The sequence below is a fragment of the Semicossyphus pulcher genome, unplaced genomic scaffold (genome assembly GCF_022749685.1).
Source record: "Semicossyphus pulcher isolate SPU_LCO1_2020_fin unplaced genomic scaffold, fSemPul1.0.p SCAF_28, whole genome shotgun sequence".
Lineage (NCBI taxonomy): Eukaryota > Metazoa > Chordata > Actinopteri > Labriformes > Labridae > Semicossyphus > Semicossyphus pulcher.
Genome location: NW_027211702.1, coordinates 6,668,592 through 6,694,372, shown reverse-complemented (window position 1 = coordinate 6,694,372; position 25,781 = coordinate 6,668,592). Strand labels below are relative to the sequence as shown.

Sequence of the window (25,781 nt, the reverse complement as noted above, 5' to 3'; positions counted from 1 at the left end):
GTCCCAAAGTAATTTAATGTTTAGATATCATATTACATGAGGGGAGATGTCACAGGGTGTCTTGTTTGTCTGGTTAATCAACAGCACCACCCTGTGGTTAATATCATCATGTATCTCCTCTAGCGGAGAGCTCGCTGTTTGGATGGTTTAATACACATAACGTCTTTCCTTCAGCACACAACAGCTTCCTGCAGAGGTCAAAGAGAAAACTGATTATCACTGAATCAGAGTCTCATCTCTCTGATGCTTAAAAACTTTTAGCTTTACAAGCCCATTCACCCCCTGCCAGTCCTTTTCCACAGCACGGCTGCATCAAAAGGGAGTAAATACTGAACCTACATTTAACGAATGGACACATTTTATTGTGTTGCAAATGCTCTATTGCTGGAAAGCCAAGATTGATCATTAACAATATAAATCTGGTGTACATCATTACAATTGGATAAACCGGAATACAACCTGACAAAATATCGCAGTTTAAGTACTGCATACTGCTCAGTCAGGTATTTAGCACACCACCTCCAGAGTTTTCCAATTCAACAGGAAATGTAAAATCAATAATAATAACATTCATGGCCATAAAAGTGTTTTTTCAAACCATGTTTAATATTGAAGTTCACGAGCAGTACAGGAATACAGTGTTTGTGTTATTTAATACAATAAAATAACACAAAACTCCGGTTCATCCAGGTCACATTTATAATCACTGCTGCAAAACAACCAAAATCAAGTTGATCAGGTAAGTCATGGTTCAAAAAGCAAAAACCCATTATCTAAACAGCATTCTGTTCACTGGTAGGCTGGGTCGGGGTATTTAAGTGCTCCGCCCACCAGGTAGAGGCCTCCAGTAACGAGGACGTGGATCTCGGCGGCATCGCAGAGCGGACCTGCTTTGGCCTTGACGCGGTGTTTATCCCACAGGAATGTCTGAAGGACTGAATCCCTGCCCTGGCTGATCCACTGGAGGGCGCTGAGGATGCAGGGGAAGACCTGGGTGTCTGCTTTCTTTTCAGGGACCAGGGACAGACGGTCCTCATTGAGCACATGTGCACCACCGTCGCTCCCGAGGTTGTTGTGAAGTTTCCAAATCCTTTCGTCTTCTAAGCAGCGATTCATCATGTCCTCCTCTGAGACATTTTTGAGCAATAGATCTGAGAGGAGTGGCAATCACATGGCAACTGATTAAATTCAGAGCTAATTGATACAACTTAGTTTTACCTTGGACAGATTCAGGCCATCTGATTCCCCCTTGCTTCCAGTCTTTATGCTAAGCTAGGCTAACTATGTCCAGACTCCAAGTCTGTACTTTATGCACAGACATGACAATGTACTGTACATGTGTTTGTTTAAATGTTTTAAATTATTCTCAGAAATACAGAGAATGTGTTTCCAAAATGTTCCACTTTTCCTTTAAATGAACCATCGCTCTGGAGAGGTCGGGAATCAATCTCACATCCTTTAAATCCTTTGAAACTTCAGCAATCAATAAAGGATTAGTGTGCAATACAGGAGAGAGATTGTTAACATTGGGAATATGTTTCATAAGATCGTGACTATAAAGCTCATTGCAAACGGTTTCTGACAAACAACAACACAGCAAGAAATGTAACCTGTGTTAGCTAGGCTGTGGGTTAGCAACCCTGGCTCGTACACAGAGCCAGGGTCGTGTACAGACATGGGTTTATTTTTACGGCACACACACAGTCAGCTTAGTGTGGGAAGCTCAAATGTTAAAGTAGTGCTGCAGTTTTACATGTTACAGCTCTTATAAAGAAAGCGAATCGGACAAAATCAATATTATTTCTCTGCATCTGGATTGATAAGCAATTGAAAAGACAACGGGTATTAAAAACACACAGGGACATCATGCCATATTTTAAGTTACAACTAATTTGATAACCAATTAGCTACTGTAAGACCACAGCTTATGTTAGCATTCAACTACTTCTTAGCTAACATTACTGTTATTTACATATCATCTAACACTGTGACCGTAAACGGTAACGTTAGCTAGGAATTGGCTGAATGCTAACTGTCACTGTCAGTCAAAGCTGGTGTTCTCTGTAATCGATAGAAGCAATAATATTTGAAATTGACGCCATAGCTGTGGAGAAAGTTGTACAAACAGCTCGTGGTTTCACCCATCCTACAACACCCAGCATGCATTGGGCCCCTCCCTCTGAAAGGAACGGCCCAGCGAGGGTGGGTTACTTAAAGAAGTTATAGGTCTGCTGTAAAGTCTACCTGCTTGTTTTGTTCGTTCTTTCGACCAGAACAGTTGGTAAAACAGAGTTCTACTAAATATATCTACAGACAAAACAAAAACAGAGCATCATGGTGTCCCCCTGCGTCGTACCGGGGTGTAAGGAGAGCAAGAGGAAAAGAGACGCTAGAGTGAACTACTACTGTTTCTACTCTAGTGTGAAAGACTACTGTGTCAAGGACATTGATCGCTGCAGGCAACGGCTCAGAGCGGAACAGAATCTGAAATACCTTGAGAATATACCGGTGGATCGTCTGAAAAATCTTTAGGTTTTCAAACCTGCCGATTTTTGAATGAGACATGACATCGGAGGCGGGCGTCCTAGATTGAGGAAGTGTAGTTTATCAAGCTCCCTGGCCTCCGCTAGATGACTTGTTTTACTAAGTAAGGCGGAGGTATTCCAGGGCCCGTTGGAGCAGCGGATAGCGTCCTCCAAAGGCACAGACAGAAATGACCATAATGGCATGAGCTCCCCATAATAGCATGATAGGACTGAGGTGGCACATGTTTTTTCCCACCTAATTGCAGAGAACATCAAGTCTCCCCTGTAGAGGAATTGATGCCATGCCCAGTCTTATTGTAGTGGTCAAAAACATCTTGCACCCAAGAGGCGTTGTACAAAAGGTCACTCACGTTTCTGAGCGCACCTGAATGCAGCCTCACGGCAGTGAGGGAGACATCCCCGGGCCTGTTTACCGTACCTATTACGGAGACATCAGTGATCGCGGACACACTCTTTTTATCGTAGGTTTGCACTTCTATTTATGTTACACTGTGTTAGTGTCGGCTTTGGCCGCGAGTGTATTTTCAGCGTGTTTGATGTTAAGTTGATAAAATGACAAGAATGTGAGCTAACTGTTAGCTACGTAAGAGGTGTGAAAGTTGTTTAACTTCTCTTCATTGACTCGAGTTTCTGTGACGTTTAAGTCTTTATTTGTATATTGTTGATAACTGCGCAGGCAGTGCATGTGCAGACTCATCAAGCTTTTTTAGGGAATCAACATGCATTTAGGCAGAATTAAAGCGTTGTTTTATCGGCAGAAAATATCCGATGCCGATATGTCATTTTCAAGCCATTATCTGCAGATAATGTGCCGATAATATCTACTATACATTGTCTTTTCAGTTTCTGATCATTAGAGAAACACTGAAATGCTTATAATTTGTCAGCTTTGCAACCTGGAACACACCAGTAGGACGTTATTTTGATAACAGCATCAGAGCTTCCTCTCCTGGGCATTATGTCAGAGGAAAATGGAAACCTGGAATATGGTCAATTGGATCAGAAATACTTCTCTCACCTTTAAAAATGCAGGAAAATAATATGGTCCAATATGGTCCCTCAATCCATGATTAGCAGTAAACAGGCAAAAGCAACAGTCTTAAAGATCTTACCTGTGCTACGAGGGCCGGTTTCAGTTATGAGTGGGCAGAATACAGCAGAATCAAAATGACACGGCTGGAAAGAAGAGAAGTAAAATGGGCATGAATGTCTGCTACGTGGTTTATGAGTCAGCTGAACTGTTGCAGAGTCAGACTTCTGGTAAAACCAAATGAATTGGATTCATAAAAGAGAAGCTATCTCTCTTTAGAATAAACGTATCCTTCATATTTTGGATTAATGATGTTCTTGGCATTGACCTCTAACTATAAAGAAAGAAATCTCTGTCAGTCAGTCCTCTGCAAATCTCAAAAAACGGTTTCTGCCATCAAATTCTCAATAGGGGTTGTTTTGCTGGGGACCCAATGAATTATTTGCTATTCTGAATATTGTCCAAATCTGTCAAATAATTTTTTTTTGTTTTTGTTCACCACATTTGATTCTCTTTGGACCAACCTGGAAAAGCTGCCCTTTTTAATTTAAGACATACCACACAATTTTGCCAAAGCTGTCCCTTAAAGTCTGCTCAAATGCTATGGGCGTGGCTCTTATTACAAAGTATGTCTGAACTCATCAATGCTTTGTGTCATTGGAACCAAATTTGGTAGACATGTGAATATTTGATGACTGAGTTACCTTGCCAGATTTGGTGCCTTTAGGCCAATAGATGGCGCTGTAGCAGCATCATCAAACTACAAAGGAAGGAATCTCATTTTGTCGGGCCCTTACATAAACTGTGAAGGCCTGGTCATCCCATCAACCTCAGATTTGGCAGTTATATTGTTGAGGACCCAAGATAGTGTAAAGTGGATCAGTTGAGTGGTTCTGGGGATATGGTGCAAGAAGCCCTTCAACCATACCACAATCCACAATCTAACACTGCGAGCATTAAAAGCAGGAGCCAAGAAATCAGCCATTCTTACAGGGCAAGTGTTCTGGACTGCCATGTCCGCCATGACATCCATCTATTTATTGCCTTTGATGATAATGGCTTTAATCTTAGTGCTCAAAGTAGCTTTACTCACCACCAGTAGTTTAAGCAGAGCTGCTGAGTCTCTCTCTCCTGACATATTGAACAGCAACACTCTGGCCACAGGTCCACTGCAACACAAACATGTCCAGGTTTAGAACAGGTTAGATCTTCAAGCAAATATCTGTGTTTCAGTCATTAATCCACAGGGATGTGCATATAAACACATCCTTAAACCGACATTGATTAACCAGCTGTTGTTTTGAGTTCTTTACGTGTCTGTTTGCTTTACTGGTTTGGTATATTTTGCCATGTGAGGAAACTGACAGGCTATTAGTGAATAGAGCCAAGCCTACAGAAATTATGCTTCAGTAGTCTCTTGATGAATGCAGGTGTCACCCTGAGTGTCCTCGGGGAGCGGTGTTCACCTTGCAGTCCTTTCACGACTGGCTGAAGTCTCTTTGAACCAAGACGCACAAGCCTGCATACTGCGCATGGTGTGAGCTCCATCCAAGAAGTAAGTGACTGCTCCATGCTTCACAGTCTGAGTCCTTCCAGGCCACACAGTGTCGGCCAGCCCTGAGACCAAACACACAGAAGCCTGATGACTGATCAGTCCCAACTCTCAATTTCAGCTTTGAATGTGTTGAATAGCTCAGAGATCTAACTCAAAGTACATGAATGATCTTTGTCCTTATTTTTGCTCTCATCATCATCATTGATTGTTCCTCACCTTTTACCATGATGGGACTGGGCTTGAAGGCAGCCCCCTGAAGTCCATCTGTGTTTGTAACACTGGTGGCAGGAAAGTGTCCATCTGTTGAGAGAGGAGAGCCTGTTGTAAAAACTTAGACAGTCTCTAGTGGTTGTACAAGGTTGTTTTTTTAATCTAACTTGGCCCACATAGAGAAGAAATCTTTCCAACAACCTAAAATTGGCCCTTCAACAAAGTGCAGTTTAGTATTTGTATTTTCTCTTTGCCCAACATGAGACTAAAATGTAAAATTGTGTTGTGTTCCAACAAAGTGGCTGAAGCAGCAATGATGGTTTGGACCTTGGAGTGCCTGGTCAGGTGTGAAGTCGATTGGAGAAACGGTTCTTGAAAACGCTGCAGCTACAAATCTGAAAGCAGCACTTCCAAGGTATAAGCAATCAGCCTCTCCAAACAAGCACACAAATTGAAAGGCCACACACGTCATACCAGCACGCTCCTTATAAAGCTGACAGTTGCATTACCAGACCCAAAGAACTGCCTTTTCAAGTGTGAAGTCCAGTGGACAAGTAGCTCTCGAGGATGCTGCAAGGCCAAATAATCAGTCTGTTCCAAACAGGCAAGCATTCCGCACAACCACCCACTCCAGATGGGCATTCCTTAAGAATGGGCACATGCTGGGTATGGGCATGCCCCCTTACAAAGATGGATAGAGCAATACCACTGAGGAACCAAGGGAGTATGGTGTCAAGTTTCACCTTCTGTTAAAGCAGAGCGAGACATTACCAGAGAGGACCCAAGGGAGTGCAATTTGAGTGTTTAGTCCCTTTTGCCCCTCAGAAGGACAAACAATCAGTTTGTTTCAAACGGACCCGTGTTCCAAACAGCCATGAGCAGCAACCAGGGATGCCCCCAGACAACAATGCAAGCAGCAATACTGGTGAGGTCCTGAGGGTGTGCAGTGTAGTCATTTGGATTACTGATTCTTGAGAACTCTTCTGCAATTCCAAGCAGTTGATCTGGTCTGAATCCAAACAGCCACCCCCCCTTCCCTTAAGTGGACTTAATGTGAATTAAGTTCCATAATTTTATTTAATATAATAAATGATTTCAAATATTTATTCAATATTATCAGGATAGCTAAAAATGCAGTACCCTACACCTGCACATCTAGGTTGGCAGTGAAAGAGTCCTACCTCACAACATTAGTGCAGTCATAATGTCCTCCAATCCCAACTTCAATCACTGCGACATCCACCTGGACAAAAAACAGTTATTTAGATTGAAGGTTAGTAGTTAAATAATATCATTGTTTTTACTGTCCAAGGCATCTCAACGACAGTTTCACCAAAAGATAAACCTCTTCCATTGTGTGAAACCCCTGAGCTTTCGTGATGACTAAAGCTAGCTTACCTTCTCCTCAAGGAACACACGGAAGGCCATAAGGGTGAAGAAACCAAAGAATGTCGGCATTGCCCCTTCATGTGAATCCTGAAAAAAAAACTGGAATTACCGCCTTGCGGTTGTAAGCCTCCGCCAACTAGTGAAGTCGAAGTTACATTTCTGTCTGTGTAGACTCTAGATGTTGGAGTTATTGAACAAAAGGTATTAAGTGTATGTTTTGTTATAAGTTACTACTATAGCGACATGTTGATTCCAGTGAATAGTTTCCAGTATATGCTGCCCTCACTTAGAGACTATGTCTCCAGAGGAGGAGAGAGTCCTGATAAAGAGCTTCGACACATGATGCAACCATCATCACCTTCAGTTCAATATTAGCAAGATCAAAGAGCTCGTTGTGGATTAGCAGAGGAACAGGAAGGCCCCTGTCCTGGTGTCATCCAGTGAGAGGAAGTGAGAAGGGTGGATTCAGACAAGTACCTCGGGGTCTAAATAGATAAGAATTGTATTGGAGTGACGATATGAAGCATTATGGCCGCCACAGTGAAGTTGACCTTTCATCTTTTGAGTATAAAATGTCATCAAAAAGTCATCACCACAAAATCAAATCATCATTCTTGAGACCAGAGGACGTTTGTGCCAGCTAGTTTGTGTAGCATAGGAATCCTTGAGTTATAACCATAAACGTGTTTTGTGAGGTCACAGTGACCTTAACCTTTGATGTGTTCATCCTTGACTCCAAATGAACAGTTGGAGGGAAGAAATTCCCTCCAGGTGTTCCTAAGATATCGCGTTCACAAGAATAGAATGGACATGTGAAGAAATTCCCTCAAAGCGTTTCTGAGATATCGAGTTCACAAGAATCGGACGGACGGACAGACGACCTGAAAACATAACGCCTCCGGCCGCAGCTGTCGCCGGCACAGAGGCATAAAAAAGACTGTGCCTACATGCAGGAGCGCTTCTTGCCAGTGTGCCCCAAATGCGATTACGATCCTCACCATATCCAAGAGGTGGAATCACCTGTACCATCTGTGCCTTAATCAGGCCCTGTCAACACGTTTGCAAGTTTTAAGAGTGATAAATCAAACTACATTTTATGGTAACAAGGGATTGTTTTTCAAACTGTACATCTCAAACTCGTTACATGACCTACCTTAGTTTCATCCAGCCGTCCATAAACGTGCAAGAAGTGTTTACTGAAGAGCTCATTTCCAATCGGCTGTCCATTGATCCGAATCCTCTCCCTGATCTGGACCAAATGAGGAGAACTGCCACCAAGAAGAAGGTTTATCACATGGACCGAAATGAATTGAGGAACTGCATTTTTGGCTCATATTGTAAAGTATACAAAAGGCATTATGGGACATATACGCCTCAGGAGCTGGAATTATGACAAGACTGTGTTATCTACAATTAAAGGAACTAAAGTTGTAAGCTCGAAGATCTCAGTTTTGGCACCTGTGGTGATAAACGGTAATTGCGAGAGCACACTTCCCAGATATTTCATGAAATTTCATGCAGATACCTGAAAAATGCCAATTTGATATATCTGTAACATAATGTTGACATGTTGCAAATATATTCAAATATATATATGTATTTATATATATATATATATATATATGTATATATATACATATATATATATTATACAAAAGTGTTTTCAGATTAAAAATAACATTTCCACAAGTTTTTATCTATTTTAATTTCATCATATATATCAGTTAATAACGTTCACTTGTGAGAATATCAAAAATACTGATATATAAATACAAATCAAAAACAGATCGATTGAATTAAATTTATGATATCTGCAAAGCGTACAAATCTGAAATCTGAAATAAGAAAAATGACATTATGAATGTCAGTTACTGATGTCTATAATTGTCATTTACTCTACTAATTAAATGTGAAATATTACATGTTCAAATGAGGTCACAGTTTACTAAGTTTAATTATGTTTATTATTCATGTTGTTAAATATGCCACAGTTTTTACACACAGTGCAGTTGTACCTGTAAAATCCTGTACGGAAGCCAGAGTTTCTCAAAATCTGCTCGGTGTACGCACATGTGGAGCCCTGAAAGATAAACACGATCACACATCTGATATCTAATCTAATGACTTATATCTCACAATAATAACGTACTATCCCAGAACAATAACGGGGCACTTTCTTTGCAAATGATGACTAAAAATTATCACTTGGAATTACAAAATAATAATTGAGTAACTCAAAACAATAACTAAGTTATTAATGAAAATTAAATGAAACTATATCAAATTAATAACAAACCTTTATAAAATGATAACTGGGTAGCTCAAATTAAACTGATAACTTAGTACCTTCTCTGAAAATGATGACTTAGTACGATGTAGTATTTCTCAGGATAATAACTTGGTATCTCAAAATAATGAGTAATTATCCCAAAATAAACACTAAGTATTGAAAAAAATATCCCATAAAACGACATAGTATCACAACATAATAACTTAGTAACTTAAAATTATAACTCCTCTCAAAATAACAGTGTTGTGACCAAGTCATCTTTGATCAAGTCTCAAGCAAGTCAAGTGACATTTTCTCCTCCCAACATCCAGCACTCTGACCTGTAGTATCCGGTCTTTATAAAGAGAAAACACAAGGTGTTAGCAGCCCGTCTAATAATGATATTATTGGCCAGTTTATATAACCTGTTCACAAAGTCTGACAGTGAATTGTATCTGTGTTATCTTGGCACAGACGCAGCCATGATGATGGTCTGCTCTGAGACCGTGTTGAGGAGTAACGAGTACGACTGATGAGGCTTCTCTTTGGGGGCTTTGATGTTGCGTGTTGCCATAGCGAGGAGTTTGACTGACAGCCAGTCATCCAATCATGACAATCACATACCGGGGAGCTTGTTGAGTCGTCCAGTCATGATTCCTAGTTTGCGCTGCGTACAGACTTGATAGTTAGACAGAAACTTTGAATTTTATCTTTTTATATTTAACAGCTAACATTCAAACTTATGAACACACGCAAGTCATCCGAGTCATCATGTCTCCAAGTCGAGTCTCAAGTCATTTATTTTTTGTCAAATCAAGTCGCAAGTCATCAAAACAGTCTTGAGTCCAAGTCACCAAGTCTCAAGTCCACATCTTTGTAAAATAATGACTAAGGACCTCAAAAAATAACTTACTATTTAAAACAATAATATAGCATTGCAAACAATGACTTAGTGTCTAATATGACTAAATATCTCAAAATACAAATACAGTATCATAAAATCTCATAAAATAATGACTAAGTATTTCCTAATAATGAATTACTATCTGAAATTAAGTCACTTCTCTTAAATAACTACTGACTGGGCTTTTAACATGCAACATATAACACGAATAACATCAGTTTTTATGTCTTATAAGCTCACCTTGCCCTTTGTTCCTGTCACATGAATAATATTGAGACGGTCTACTTCCTCCACCTTTGGTAGAAACACACACACACACACACACACACACACACACATTAGAATAAACTAAATGGGATAACTATTCGGTCACTTCACAACTCATTAACACTCACTGAGATGCCGACTCGTTCCATGTAGCTCAGCATCTGGAGCAGCTGATCTTGTTCCTCCTGTTCTGGAGGTCCACAACTGACTGGAAGTCTTTTCAGAATGCAAACAGCATCCTGCAGAAAGAGCAAGGAGTGAAATGTTTAGATCCACAGAAAAACATCATCTACACGAAAAAGTCCTGAAGATTGTTTCCCATGCACATCCTGCCTGTGACATTTGTCTACGTGTTTATAAAAGTCAATACTGAATGTACCGTGCAGGATTGTGTAAGGAAGATTACTCAGATCAAGCATGATAATAAATAATGACGGGGAGGGTTTGAGAGTAAAGATGACACGTTTAGACTTTTGATATATAATATAAAGTATTTCAGTTGTATTGTCATTATTTAGAATTTAATCTTTATTTAATCTTTTATTCTCAACATTTCAACTTCATTTTGAAATTGAATTCAAGAGTCACAGTAATTGGAATTTATCTCAAAACTTTTTATTCACAATATTTCACAGAATTCTTGAAATTTCCACCATATTTTCAACATCTGGACTTCACCTTCGACGTTTTGATCTTTTTCTTAAAATTTCAAAACTTTATTCTAAATAATCGAAACTCATTAAACATTTCCACTAAATTCTTGAAATTTTGGCTTCATTTTCAACGTTTGAACTTAAGGGGCTACATGTAAGATTTCACATATATTCATCAATCAGATATCATTTTTCGGCCCTAACAGCCTGTGGGCTGATTTTTATGTAAAGCTTTTTCCGCGAAAGAAGAGGATGTGACGTATCCGCGCGTTTGAGAGTACCTCTGCCGAGAGCTCATTCTACGCCACTACAGTCAACAGTGTGCAACACGAGACAACGCAAGCTGTGAACTGGAGATGGAAAGTGCAAACAAACCACAGCACCCACAAAATGTCAAATCTATTTTCCACATTTCCACCTGATTCTTACATTTTAACTTTATTCTCAATATTTGGACGTCATTCAAGAACTTTCGACTTTATTCACAGCAGTCTGACTTTATCTTAAAACTTGATTTCCACTTTATTCTTAAAATTTCTACTTTATTTTCAACATTTCAATTTTATTCACCACGTATTTCTTTGAACAGATTCTCAGAACACATTGGTAAGTTTACCATTAAAGAAGTCAGACTAAGTTTAGAGTCACCCAAAGACAAATCCTGCAGCAGCTCCACAGACAGGGAATAACCACGAGGATAGATAGATAGATCTCTCTCTTACCTGTTCTGTAAAGCCTTTGTGTTCCTGATCCATGCTGAGATCTTCTGCTGTTCTGTCAATGCTCCATCAACGTCTTATTGCAGGTACGCTCTTATTCACATCTGATCTGACTCCACCCTGCTGCTGTGTGTGCTGTGGGTGTGTCTGAAATCTATTTACTTTTTATACCGTTATTTCTGTAGGTTTAGACCTCTGGCGGTACTGCACCAGCAGCACTGACGTTGTTAGACATGTTTTATGTTTTAAGTCTGAGTCTGCGAAGTTCTTCTGCGAAAGATCTTAAGAAGAATGATATTAAAAGACAAACAGGATGGGAGAAGTTAACTTGATGACATGTAATGCATGTTTGTACGGAAGCCCTTAGCGGACATGCATCCATACATTATATTTACTCCGTTTTCTGCCAGATGACCATACCTCGTAACCCCAGAGTTGTCAAAGCACAAAACGAACATAGAAACAGGCTTCACTTCCCTCATCAGTGTGGGCAATGTCAGCATGGCATGTCCTGTCTGTAACATCACAGTGAGCAGCCTGTGGTTCTGTTTTATAGATCACCGGAAAAATATCCTGTTATCACGAGAAAACCAGCTTTGTTTTCTCAAGATAATGGGCCAAATGAATCCGTTATAATAGGAGAACCAGCTTTGTTTCCCGAGATGATGAGAAAAATAAGTCAAGATCTCGAGAAAATGATCACGGGAAATAAAATGTATGGATGCATGTCTGCTAAGGGCTTCCATATGTTTGGGAATATCAACTGCCCTCATTTATAACTCTTCATGGGTTATTATTTTCAAGGTAGATATGCCGAACTTGAACCAGCACTTCTGACAAAAAAGAATCTGAAGATTCTTTTCGGCTGACCGCCGGGGTCAGCCCTACACACGGGTCTGTATGTGACTGACTGACTGACTGAGTGAGTCACGGTACTTTCACAGCCGTAGAGAGAGAGAGAATGAATGAGATGGAAATATTGATAAAGAGTCTGGTACACAACCCCAGTAAGATAGTGAACGTTTTCATATACAGTGCAGTGCAAACGTTTTAGGCAGGTGAAACTAAGAATGATTTCCAAAATATAAATAATTGTTCATTTTTATCAATTTACAAAACGATAAGTGAGCGAACAAGACAAATCTAAATCAAATCAATATTCGAGCATATGTACATGTATATATATGTGCGTGTGTATATATATAATATATATATATATCCATATACATGCGTGTATATATGTGTATATATGTTGAAATATATATACACATATATATAATATAAAGAATTTCAGCATATATAATAATTTGAATATATACAATATAAGAAATCCATATAAAGAATGTAATTTTAATATTTAGAATGAAAGTTTGAACATTTAGAACTACAGTTTCAAAATATAATAAAATTAACACAGAATGAAAGTTTGAATAGAGTCGGTTTAAATAAGTCAGATGGAAGTCTGAGCAGACAGGTCACCTAATGACCGTTAACATTGTTCAGTATCACTCGACATTTAAAGTCTACTCGGTCGAACATTTACGAAGGAGACGCCAAGAAATATTGAACACAATTTCCATATCTGTCCTTTTTTATTGATCAGAATGTGAGCGGATTTCATCTTCACTTCTTACAAAGTTTCTTCTGATGCAGTTAGTGTTCTGCTGCGTCCACATGAACGTTCAAGTGTAATCAGTGTGTTTTAATTAAAAGGTGAAATCAAGCTCATGTGAGGTTACATGATGAGTGAATGTGGCTTTGAATAACCCTTTGGATTCACCGTCACACATCATACGTACCAGTGCACACAGCAACAATGTGTTAGACCAGACGATGTCATTATTATTTTAATTCCAGCATAAACCAGATTACACAGAACCTGATTGACAATGACATGAATTCATCTCATGCTAACAATATTTACACATCTACATCAAACATGAGTAGGCCTGTGTATGAAGAACAAGTCTGACAAATAAAAGTAGAAACTGTGCAAAACGTTTAAAAAAGACGGTGAATGGAAATACTCAGGTGTTCCCAACAGAGAAACCAAATATACAAAACTGTAAAAAGTCCATGTAGCACTTTCTGGTTCCTGTAAATCTACAGTTTTTATGTGATGTGATTTAATGTTAAAACCACCACGCCACTCTGCGGCCTCCAGGTGGCAGCAGAGAGCGCTGAAGCACTGAGCAGCCCCAGTGAGGCTAACTCAGCTTGTAGCTCCTGCAGTTCATGTAAACATATTTGGCTTCAAGTTTAAGACTAAAGACTCGAGCTCCACACGTGTGTGCAGTCGTCTGTAAGGCTCTGGGTGAACAGAGGGCCGATGTGAAGCTGCCTTGGTCCAAACTAGCAGGCTGCTGGAGTTAGCCACTGCAGGGAAGCTACCAGGACAACAACAATAATACCTTGGTGCAGCTAAATCCGTTCAAGCGTCATCTATACAGACAGAATTATTATTCCCCCATTTCCAGGTAAAAGTGTACAAAGCCTCTGTGCTGAGACTCAATCATTCACATGATCCTCTTACTTGGAAGAAGCCGGATCGAGGTGTTTAAGTGCTCCTCCCACCAGGTGGAGGCTCCCGGTGATGAGGATGTGGATCTCGGTTGCATCACAGAGCGGAGCAGCTTTGGCCTTGACGCTGGGTTTCACCGGTGGGACCGTCTTTGCTGGGTCTGCCAGCACTGAATCCCTGCTCTGGGTGATCCACTGGAGGGCGCTGAGGATGCAGGGGAAGACCAGCGTGTCTGCTTTCTTTTCAGGGACCAGGGACAGGCTGTCCTCAATGAACAGCTGAGTCCCCCTGTTATCCCCGAGGCTGTTGTGGAGACGCCAGCTCCTCTCGTTGTCCAAGCAGCGAGTCAGCATGTTCTCCACGGAGACATTGAAGTTCTGCTGGTCTGAGAGGAGCGGGAATGATGACTGATTAGTTTCACAGTGTCTCAGAGGAGAGGCAGCAGGGACCATTTTTCAATGTCACAACTGATTTTTTCTTTAACAAAAATGTGAAAATTGTTGCTGGTGAAGAAATCATTTTTTAAACATCAGTCGGGTGCAGAGACTTTGTGCAGCTTCTATTTAATGTTGTCGTCAAAGTTATCTTGCCAGGTTTAGTATAATTGTACCTGCACAAAAGCCTTTACCACAACCTGTGCTAACTGGCCAGACAGTGCAAACAATACCTCATGAATGAATCCAGTTTTATTTATACAGCACCAAACCATAACCAGAGCTATCTCAGGACACTTTACAAACAGAGCAGGTCTACACTCTGTTAGATTATTCACACAGACCCTGAGACACAAACACTTCCTGTAACAGGCAGACCTGACTCATGTGGTCACATCTAAAGAGGGACAGAGGGAGAGGCAGGAAGCAGAATCCATTTTTGTTGGACACCTTGACCTTGAAGCGCGCAATATTTCACAGGATTTCATGGGTATTTTCTGATTGTTGCGGAGGGATGGGCACGGATATTTGATTATTCTAAATGACGTTGGCATTCGACTTTAGCTGTAGAAGAGGGCAACGGGATACATGACGGCCTTCGGCACGGAGCGTGACTCCAGTCTGTTTGCTGCTCCAGGTCCCTCTGACAGTCGGCTGTAACGTTATGCAACAGCATGCAGATTTCTCAAATCGTTCTTTTATACCTTTAGCTGAACCTCTGGTCGTCTGGAGCCAGGAAGTCAATCTCAAAACTACACAACGCTTTGGAAAATGTACCCGCATTTGAAAAATACACGGGACAGCATGAGGCTCATGATCTCACCTGCATTACATGACGTGATGGCTTCAGTGATGTTTGGGCAGAACACAGCAAAGTCGAAATGACATGGCTGAAAGAAATACAAATAAAAAGGATATAAGTGTCTGATCAGATGTTTGTGCATCAGCTGAGCAGCCCGCCTGCTTTGAGATATTCTGTGGTGTTTAAAGAACAGACTTTATGGTGTCAGAGCAAAACAAGAAGATTTTCTGGTCTTAATCTTTTTTAGCTGATTTGATATGTTTTTATTTCTTATCTGCAGAACCTGATCGGGTTGATAATCACCAAACTTCTTTGCAGTAACCCTTTTTATCTCTATAAATCATTTATATCTGAAGAAGTAGAATAAAAACAGTTTAAACACATTTCCAGAATATAAATATGTAATTTATTTGGGATCAAAATGTAAGAACTTGGCTAAAGTCTTTATGTTCAAAGACTTTCATGTACCCAGAACAACATGTCGTCCAGCATTCAGCCCTGTAGCTTTGCAGTCATGCTGGCTTCACTCGCTGTGTGCATGCTGGATGAAGATGTACTCACCACGAGTAGTTTAAGCATGGCCGCTGAGTCTCTCTCTCCTGTCGCATTGAACAGCAGAACTCTGGCGACGGGTCCACTACAACACAAACAGGTCAAAGTTCACTGGTTAGTCAAGTGTTTGTTTAGGAAACAGGAAACTAAGCAGTTATTAAATCGATGCTCGTTGTTCTAGTTTCATGCTGGAAACATTTCTGACTGACTAACTGCTGTGACGCGCTCGCTCAAACATCTGCAGACAAAATGTTTATGAGCACACCGAATGTGTTTCTTTGTTCTGTGATGCACTCCGCTCTCTGCACTCTGACACTCCTCTGTTCGATCTCTCCACAACCACCTTACAGTAGAGAAATCTTCCAACATGGAGCTAAAACTGTGCCACCACTTCCTTTCTTCCTGGAATAGCATTTCATCTTTCTACAACAGTGCACATCGAGCGCTGTGTCGTCAGGGAGCGATGTTCACCTTGCATTCCTTTCATGCTGGGCTGCGATCTCTCTGAACCAGTGCACACAGGCCTGCATACTGCGCATGGTGTGAGCTCCATCCAAGAAGTAGGTGACCGCTCCATGTTTGAGAGTCTGATTCCTGCCAGGCCACTCGGTGTCCGCCAGCCCTGAGACCAAACACAAGTAAGCATCCTGACAAATGTGACCTGGGGACAGGTCAATGTTTGATTTCCATCAATTCTGATTTACAAACATCACAAGCACCAGTGGCATTATGGAGTTTTATTGTGTATTTAGCTCAAATCAACACTGACTGATTGTTCGTTACCTTTCACCATGATGGGGCTGGGCGTGAAGGAAGTCCCCTGAAGTACGCCGGTGTTCTCAGCACTGGTGGAGGGAAAGCTTTTGTCTGTCGAGAGAGGACGAGTTGTTTTGTTGGTCAACATTCACAGCCACATGTTTTTATCCTCATGGCCTGCAGCGATACAGGCTCAATCTCATTCATGTTTTGAATGATGATGTTCTGGTTGCTATAAAAACAAACACACATTAGATAACATTCCAGTCCCACCTGGTACACATCTTTTCTGCAGCCAAGTGTGACTGAGCTGGAGGGCCAGGGAGGCGTTGGAGCGCTGGTGCTGCCCTGCCAGGCCCAGGCGCAGAGGTTCACAGAGGTCTGCCTGATAGGCGTCCAGCTCCGGACAGACCCACAGAGGACACTACAACAACAGGTTAGACGGTATCACATCCACCTGAGTAGCTCAAGAAGACATTCCTCAACTAGAAATCGACCTTACCTTTGTCTCGTTGGCCCTGCCCCTGAGCACAGCCATCGCATCTTCTGGCTGTTTGACTGTGAAGGCAGGAACCCCCGGCTGGAACACATGTACATGATAAACAGTGAGATGACGGAGCAGGAGAAACATACAGAACATCAATAACCAACTTTATTCTAGACGACTTCAGCGACTTCAAAGAGTTCAAGACTTCCTGCTGATCGTTTATTCACTTATGAGCTTTTCCAGCTCTGACACAAACTCGTTCAGTCTCCATCACTAAATGAAGGTTTTGCTCGGCATCACTCAAAGTCCAGTGTACATTAAAAACACCTTACACCAACAAATGTGAACATGTCTGTCTCCTTCAGCATCGTCATCATTGTTTCTTCTTACTTGTAGAGATATTTAGACACACACAATCGAGAGACACACCTTGAAGATGCCTCCTTTTTGCCAGGCGATCTTTTCAATGGTGTCTCCAAGAATCTGAGTGTGGTCTATACCCAGAGAGGAGATCCCACACACCCACGGCCTCCTGTGGACAGAGAAGCGCAGAGGAAGAAAAACAACCTTAATACAAACAGACTGTGGGTGTTACATGCGACACGTGTGCCACATCTTGTGTCACGTCAGCTACTCCATCCATCCATCCGTTCACATTACCCTCACTCGTGGCATAAGCGCCACCGCGAGGAGCCCCGAAGTCGTGACACAGTGAGTCAGAATCACAGGGAAATCTGTTCAGAGCGCCGCCAAATATTTGTAAATTAAGATGTAATATTTGGCACCAGCTTATCGATAATTATACTGCATGAGTCAGGACGATGATATATTGCTGTAACGATAATTTGTCCCACCCTTATTTGGGATCAGCACTCGTGCTTCCACAGACTTCTAAAACAGATTTGTCATCCGTCACCGCCTCTATCGAGTCAAACAGCAGGCTGAAGGCTGCTTTCGCACCTGACGACTGTTTGTTTGGTCCGAATCAAAGACCAAATTGTTTGGTTTGTGTTCACGCGGCAGCTTTCACCAGCAGACCGAAAGTTTTGATGCGCGGGGAAACTGCTCTCTGATGAGTTTTTCTCTGAGCACTTTGAACACCTCCGTGTTCTCGTGCGTTTCCACAAGCATTTGTGAAATTGTTTGGTTGCCCATATTTCCTCATTGCTCCTCCACGTCGTGCTCGACTCATCTCGCTGCGTGTCTCTGCAAATGTCAGCACCTGTAAACTACAACGCACAGTTTCATGGTTTGTTTCCTGTATGTGGTCCTGCTTTAAGGCCGTTAACCTTCTCACCAGTCTCACTTTGTTTGGAAACGGACCGAGACAGTCTTTTCTAGCGGGTCCGGTTGTTTGGTCCGCACCAGAGTTTCATTCTGGCGTTCACAGCACCTAAATGAACGGCACCGAGGGGACAAACGCTCCAGGGTTCGGCTCAGTCGGACTAAGCAAGGCTGGTGGGAACCCGCCCTGAAGGCTGGGTGAACTCACAGCTGTCCAGCTCAGGAGGGCTCTGCAGCAGGCGATCAAAACTTCAGAACGTCATTGGTACCTTTTTTCCAAGCATCCGTCATATCAGTGAGACTAAAGTGACGCCTTCACCTGCTCCTTTTGTAAAACCATGAAACCAAAAGCCCCCAAATCTTCATTTGCCATCATAACTGACAAAGAAAAGCTGCATATCTTTACATTCAAGAAGCTGCTTGGAGCTGAAACAATAAATCTTTAGTTAACACAGTGAATGTTTAAGTTTCTTTAGTTTGTCAATTAATCAACTAATCGTTACAGCTCTACTTCAGCAACCCTTCATGGGAAAAGAGCTGCTCCACTGGGGGCTTCAAGGGTCGTCCTTCACCCTGGGACCACGGACCACGTCTGCAACCCGTACCAGTTTGGGTTAGCGTGCATGTTGGATCCCATTCTCCTCCCTCGGGTCATGCAAAGCACTTCGCATGTCCGGCCAAAATAAACTGCTCATTGGACTGAACTTTGGACTGAGGCCAAAACTTTCAACAAGGGAGCAGTATGTTGAAGGAGGAGCATTCACTGACCCCATGTGACAAACAGTTGGTAGAGTTTGCATGACCTCAGGAAGAACACAGGAGCGGGGGGGGGGGGGGGGGGGGGTGGTGGACTCTGCTTGTACTCATGTTTACCCCTTTCCCACTGAAATTAGCACGTTGACGCAGGTTAGACCTGGGAAGACCCACTAATAAATGCCGATTGTCTCTTTTCCCATTGCCAGTGAAGTATCCTGCTTTCAGTCTCTTTTTTGCCATCTGACGTCACAAACCCGCTGGAGACAGGGTTAGTGACCAGTAACCGGTGGTTACGTCTTTATTGTATCTGTTACTCATTCAGTCTGTTTATCAAACTCAGCGCCGACAAATGTGGAACGATGTTGGAGCGCTGCTCGGACGGAGACAGGCGGAGTTTGTAGCTGAGATGATGAGGAGTCGCAGAAGTTACCGACGGAGCGTAGCATCGCGCCGGAAAGGGGGCGGAGCTTAACGTGTCAATACAGGTTCTGTGTTCCCATCAATGCTGATTGGAGCCGAGGAGATCATTTCCCGGGTCTACTGCAGAGTCATGTGACCCGGGTCTGAATGCTGATCGTAACCTTTCACACTGAGCAGGTGTGAGCAGGTTTTTGACCAGTGAGAAAGAAGCTAAAGTTCATTAACTGTGCAGAAGATGTCTATCACACATTTTTAAGTCAGCATTCTCTTTTTGATATTTAAAAACATTAAAGACAGACAGAAGAAAGTGCAACCACACGACAAAGTCAGGTTTCTCTGCTAACATCCAGAAAAAACACTTTGACAGCAGACATCAGCTCTCTTCTCTGGCAGCTCAACAAATGCTTTGGGGCTGGAGGTGCCCCACTTACTTCAGGACTCAACCTGCAAGTTAAAACCTGCAGACTCACCGTGTGTTCCTACTCTTTCTGCTGTAGGAGTTACCTGCATCCAGTTACGGACGTAATCTATCCTGATATCAGATCTTGAGCTATCGATTGGCTCCACCTCGAAGTGTTCTAACCTCTCTGATTGAGTTTGATAATGTTGATAAAGCAGCTTTTATAGTGATACTACAGCCTCCTTTATTGGGTTCAAAGATGATCAGAAAAAGGTACGACAGCTCTGTGTGTGTGTGTGTGTGTGTGTGTGTGTGTGTCTGTATCAAAGTTACGCACAACCAAAGCTTAATCTTCACTCTCTCGTATAAAATGTAATTATGTTCAAGTTTTACAGACTCTCAGATCTGGTTCAGGATTAAGTTTGTGATCAGGTAGGTGAGAGTGTTACCTGATGATGTTGGTGCAGTCATACGCTCCACCGATCCCGACTTCAATCACAGCTAAATCCACCTGGACAAAGAACGGAGCGGTTTAGATTTAAGACAGGTTACCGTGTGTGTTTTGTGTGTTTCACCAAATAATTAGTCCAGGTTAATTCTAAAGAAACTGTGTATTCCCATTTCTCGGCTGTTGGTGAAGGCAGCACAGGTCAGGCTCACCTTCTCCTGTAGGAACACGTGGAAGGCCAAGATGGTGAGGAAACGGAAGTATGCCGGCATCGTCCCTCCGTGGGCGTCCTGCAGAGGTCAAAGAAAAGAACTGGTTATCACTGAGTCAGGAGGCTTTTTCACACTGCAGTTCTGCCTCAGCGCCGTAACGAAGCTCCGTCCTCATGCCACCTTTGTCATTCTACATTGGACCAAGCAACGCCGGCATAAAGCCGCCTCAGTGTGTGTTTTTACACGGCGTTCCGGCGTTATGGAAGCAAAACGTACGTGAGGTGTAAACAAACAGCGCGTGCTTCAAATCGTACCCAGCAAGATATTTCAAATGAAGGACCATCAACTTGTCCAAAACATTTAAGGACACAGTACTGTCCTGATGCGCTGTCACATGAGGATCATGCTCTTCCTTACATGAGGGCTCTCATTTACTATTTGACTCGATTACAACCTGTGACACTAATAACACACGGCTGAAGTTCCACTGAAGGACACAGAAATCAGAACATCAACGACTGAAGGTTAATCTGCTGAGTACAGTGAATGAGAAGCCCGGCTCGGTCAAAGGTTTCACATCTGTACCTTAGTCTCATCCAGACGTCCATAAACCTGCCAGAAGTATTTAGTGAAGAGCTCTTTCCCAATCGGCTGTCCGTTTATCCGAATCCTCTCCCTGACTTGGACCAAATGTGGAGAGCTGCAAACAAGAAGGAAAATTTAAACAACACTTTTTACTGGCTGAGAATGAGGACATAAATCACTTGTAAATAACATTACAGCTCTGAACACATGAACAATAATTGACCTCATTTCCAATTTCGACCAAAATATATGACATAAAAAATGTAAGTGCTTTCTTGACGTTTATTTTCAACGTATACGTGGAAAAAAGCCTCAGGAGCTGTTTGACTAAATCACGATTAAACGATGAAGGTATGTTTGATTAAGGTATGTTTAAAGTCAAACACATGTACAGCTCAGCCCTGCCTTCAAGCTGCGTTTTGCATAGTTATGTTGAACATCAGAGGCCAACAGGACTTAAAGAACATTTGAGGGCATTTTTAGAAGATTCAATAAAACCTGGAAGCACTGACATTTTTATTACAGATTCAGAAGTGTTAAGTTGAATGTGGAAAAATACCTGGATGCAGGAAAACATTAAGGAACACCTTGGATGGATGAATTATTTAAAGATCTTCAATATGGCAAAACATATGATCTATATTTATCAGGGTATATAATTATAATTAATAGTTCACGAAATGTTACCTTTGAGTGTTCTGTGGACGTGTGTGTGTGTGTGTGTGTGTGTGTGTGTGTACTCTAGGCTGGATATTTCATCCACCTATGCTGCTGGCTGGAACAGCTTGATTGGCGCGCAGCCGAAATCATCAGGAGAGAGCACCCGGCGATTCTCCCCTTTAAGGACCTGTGCAGGTCATTCAGGAGCGGCTTTGTAACCAAGGCCAGCTCACCTCTGTGCCTCCTGTGCCAACAGTCTTTCTTCTGGTAATCTCTATTTACACGTTCTACATAGAAATGTACAATCTGTAAGCAGGGACGTGGATTTCTGGGAAGGCAAGTGTTCTGGTTTCCGTTTGAACTACGCTTGTAGTCCGAGTAATATTGACCAATCACGTATCAGCAGGCTGTATCGTCTCAGACTACAGCCGATGGGATCCGAGATATTTCTTTTGTTAATGGTTGTGAGCTTTCTGAGTCGTTCTGTCCGCGCTGGGCCAGGCAGTAGTTTATTTTAGGATTCACACACGCTCACGTAGGATAACTCATTTGTTAGACACACAGGGTTTAGGGGTGCTATTTCACTTGTTTGGTTTGGGTAGTTTAGTTTCACTTATTAGACAGAGTTTTTTTAACTCTAGTTTAGAGCCCTCTTTTTGTTCTCCTTAACTTCTTGATCTGAGCAGCACTCACAGGCCCCTCAGTTACACTTTGCCTCACTTTTTGTTATTGTCGAACTATTTTTACTTCTTTGTTAATGAATAACTTTGGCTTTAGCCTCCCTTTCCCCCACGAGCCGGATGGTAATACATACATTTTGTTCAGCAGCAGCTCAGTCGCTGCTTTGCGGTAGAACTGGGTGTAACTCCCACATGTGTTTCAAGTGCAAGATAAAAAGATGCAGACTAACTGGCTGTTGATGTTTTCTGTTGTGTGACAGGCTGTTTGAGTAAAAATGTCCAAAGTTCAACATCATAAGACATAAAATTTATCACAATGCGATCTCAAGATTATTCAATCACCCACGCCTGCTTGAGCAGTTCATCGTGCAGCGTTATTTCCTCTGCAATCAGAAGTATCAGACTGGGAGTTGGTGTTGGCAGACTACTCAGCAGAAGCACTGGGCTCATGTTCTGGCTAATAGTTCATTCATACAGTTCAGTTTTACCTGTAAAATCCGGTGCGGAAGCCGTAACTTCTTAAGATCTGCTCAGTGAACGCGCATGTGGAGCCCTGAAAGATGAACACACACACACACTCATAAATCTGTCACAACAGCTCGTCTCCTCAGTGAATGAACACACGTTTGAAAGCATGTTTGTACGACCTTCAGTCAGATGTTAAATAATCAAACTGAAAAGATCAGTTTGGTTAGCTCACCTTGCCCTTTGTTCCCGTCACGTGAATGATATTGAGATGGTCTAGTTCCTCCACCTTTGACACACAAACACACACATCAATGACATTCTTTGTAATCCTAAACAAACTGTGCGAGCTGATAAAAGTGACGTACTTTGAGGCCGGCTCGTTCCAGAAAGCCTCTCATGGCCTGAAGCTGCTGCTGAGGGTGACTCCGCTCCCGTCGTACCATCTCCAGAGCACTGGCGTTGGTCTGTAGTGTGTTCAGAGTGCAAATTGCATCCTGCAGGAAAAGACATGAAATGTTTACAACTAAAGAAAGATGTCCTAATTATCTTATTTCAGCCACAAATCTGAGTCAATAATATTAAGCATCTCCCGCAAGCAGCCCCGTTCTAAAGCTTGTATTTTCTTACAAGCTAAGCTGCACAACGCACTGTATGTACATGCTTGGCATTTTTAAAGTTCTAAAGTACATTAAGGAAACACATATGAATCAGAGCTGTTCATTAATATTTTATTTTTACTTCTCAAAATAAAGTATGCAATAAAAACCCCTCTCTGTAATTGTTTGGGCCTTCTCTCTATCTCTAACAAACCAGCAGTTAACGAAACCAAGGGGGTAAAAAAAACTGAAGCCAATGCAGAAATGTGAAAGCTGCAGTTCCTCTGGTGTCCACTTGAGGCTGTCTCCAGCAGTGAGTCAGTCCCCATAGAGCCCCATGTTAAACTTACTGCGTTTAAAAACAAACGTAATGGTCTGAAACTCTGTCTATTTTGTCTTCTCTCCGTTTTGTGATGGGCCCACAGCCGGGTCGCTGATGAAGCAGTGGAAGACAGTATACCGTGGTAGTAAAGCTGTTAGTAAGCTAAACCCACTGGTAAAGCTAATTTAACGCCAACTCTTGCTAAAGCTAACGCCCAGCTTAATTAAACGGCCACAACATGGAGAGAAAACTGACAGAGAGTATTTCTGTCCGTCACGTTGTGTTTAAATTAACTCGTAATCGAGTGCTTGTTCGTCAGGACGGACACTCATCTAATGCTAATTAGCTGAAAGTCGGTTGGACAGACTCTGGAGTGTAACATAATGTTATGGAGTTTTTAAATACTTCATGATGTTAGTCAGAGACGGACTAAAGTGAATCGTTTATTGATTCACAACAGAAACCTGAGCAGTGTCTGATTAAACATACCTTGGTTAGGTACATTTCCCTGTTATACTCAGTTCATGGCTGCATCCCCAATGTCCCTTTTTATTGTAGTGGCCTTGTCTGTACTTTTCTTTTTCATGTGAAATTATTAAGTTAATCAACAAGATAATAATTGAGTTAGATAATTGATATATTAACATTGCATTGTACAAGAAAACAAGATATAATATTTTTTTGTTTTGAATATAATGCTAATACCAAAATGTAGCTTTTTTTTATTTGATTAATAGTAGAAATAATCGACAGATTAATCGATTATCATAATAGTTGTTAGTTGAAGCCCTAATAGACTGTATGTCTTTGATAACTTAGTGTTTGCTAACTCCTCTTTAGCGCCATCTTTTAGTCTATACATACAAAAACCAAAGGGTTACATCACAATGGCTGCCACTACTTCTTAAATACAGTCCACTAAGAAGGCTACAGACATATTCATAAATCTAGGGGATCCAGTATCTACATTACTGCAACATAAAGACTGCTACAAGATAAGTCAGTGTCTTGGGAGTTGATTGTACAGCACTTATGATATAGTAGTATCCATTAATTTTAAATAAAACACTACCCAAAGAAGAAAAAAGTAAACACCTGAGTTCACACATGATGTAATATTGGCCCAAGTCAAACACAAATATTGCATCAAAGCAGAGTTTAGACCACGTGTTGGTTCAGTTTGTTCTTTCACGTTGAGCCTGTCAGTGTGGCAGGAACAGACAGTACAGTAGAGCTCTGTCCACACCGTCAACTTTTCACATCTGTCACTCAGTAACCAACAGCTGATTAACCGAAACACTCACTCGGCTCCGTTGACAACACAAGCTAAAGTTAATGTATTCTCATGTGGTCCTGTCAGCCATGTTTTATCCATCTCACAACTGTGCAGTCACTCAGAGTTATTGCAAACTTGTCAAACTAGCGCAGGCGGCTAGTTAGCTCGGCTAGCAGCTGATTCATAGATGAGATAAAAGAGGCAGTAACAGAGCTCACCTGGTACTCCATGCCTGGTATCTGAGGAGCTGTTTCTGTGCTGTAGTATCTGACAGAAAGACCCGCCAAACTACACGCCCAGTCCCTCTTTCGGAGCCGCGCGGATAGCCCGGAGCCCCGCTGCCACACGCGCGACATGCACACCATCATGAGGCGTTGAGCTGTCACAGGAAGCTGCTGCCAAATATGGGAGGTTCTTTTGAAAAACGTGATGACGCCATAACACGCCCCTCATTGAAAAACCCATTCAAACATAATAGTTTTAAAATCTTGATTGTATTTACTCGTTTAACTTTTTTCATTTTGTTATTGAAAACCATATTGTAAAGTTTGATGTTTTTATGTAAATCAGATGTTGAATA

The 25,781-nt window shown here is 41.8% G+C and overlaps 2 protein-coding genes across 2 annotated transcripts; both read right to left on the bottom strand.

Moving 5' to 3' along the window:
* Positions 1-789: 789 nt before the first annotated feature.
* LOC138605043 (folylpolyglutamate synthase, mitochondrial-like) lies at positions 790-11,578 on the bottom strand. Its single transcript, XM_069677110.1, has 13 exons — positions 11,546-11,578; positions 10,299-10,409; positions 10,144-10,197; positions 8,746-8,810; positions 7,884-7,998; positions 6,740-6,817; positions 6,523-6,584; positions 5,348-5,409; positions 5,043-5,193; positions 4,670-4,745; positions 3,674-3,722; positions 3,221-3,238; positions 790-1,151 (listed from the first exon to the last, which is right to left on the bottom strand). Exons 1-13 carry the CDS (start codon positions 11,576-11,578, stop codon positions 790-792), a joined length of 1,236 nt encoding a protein of 411 aa, XP_069533211.1.
* A 1,546-nt stretch (positions 11,579-13,124) lies between these two features.
* On the bottom strand, positions 13,125-25,566 carry LOC138605098 (folylpolyglutamate synthase, mitochondrial-like). The gene is made up of 15 exons (XM_069677188.1): positions 25,420-25,566; positions 23,373-23,501; positions 23,240-23,293; positions 23,028-23,092; positions 21,200-21,314; positions 20,615-20,692; positions 20,404-20,465; positions 17,524-17,626; positions 17,110-17,187; positions 16,881-17,031; positions 16,635-16,718; positions 16,323-16,473; positions 15,861-15,936; positions 15,321-15,387; positions 13,125-14,448 (listed from the first exon to the last, which is right to left on the bottom strand). The coding sequence occupies exons 1-15, from the start codon at positions 25,564-25,566 to the stop codon at positions 14,072-14,074; spliced, it is 1,737 nt and encodes a 578-aa protein (XP_069533289.1). The 3' UTR covers positions 13,125-14,071.
* Between the last annotated feature and the right edge of the window lie 215 nt (positions 25,567-25,781).

Bases quoted from the DNA above. Each gene is read 5' to 3' on its own strand.
- LOC138605043 (XM_069677110.1), bottom strand. From the start codon at position 11,578: ATGGATCAGGAACACAAAGGCTTTACAGAACAG. The intron at 6,585-6,739 runs GTAAGCTAGCTT...TTTTTTGTCCAG, and splicing joins GTGTGTTCCTTGAGGAGAAG to GTGGATGTCGCAGTGATTGA. The intron at 3,723-4,669 runs GTGAGTAAAGCT...TCTTCTTTCCAG, and splicing joins CTCTGCTTAAACTACTGGTG to CCGTGTCATTTTGATTCTGC.
- LOC138605098 (XM_069677188.1), bottom strand. From the start codon at position 25,566: ATGGTGTGCATGTCGCGCGTGTGGCAGCGGGGCTCCGGGCTATCCGCG. The intron at 21,315-23,027 runs GTAAAACTGAAC...TCTTGTTTGCAG, and splicing joins TTCCGCACCGGATTTTACAG to CTCTCCACATTTGGTCCAAG. The intron at 16,719-16,880 runs GTGGGACTGGAA...CTCTCTCGACAG, and splicing joins GCAGAAAAGATGTGTACCAG to ACAAAAGCTTTCCCTCCACC.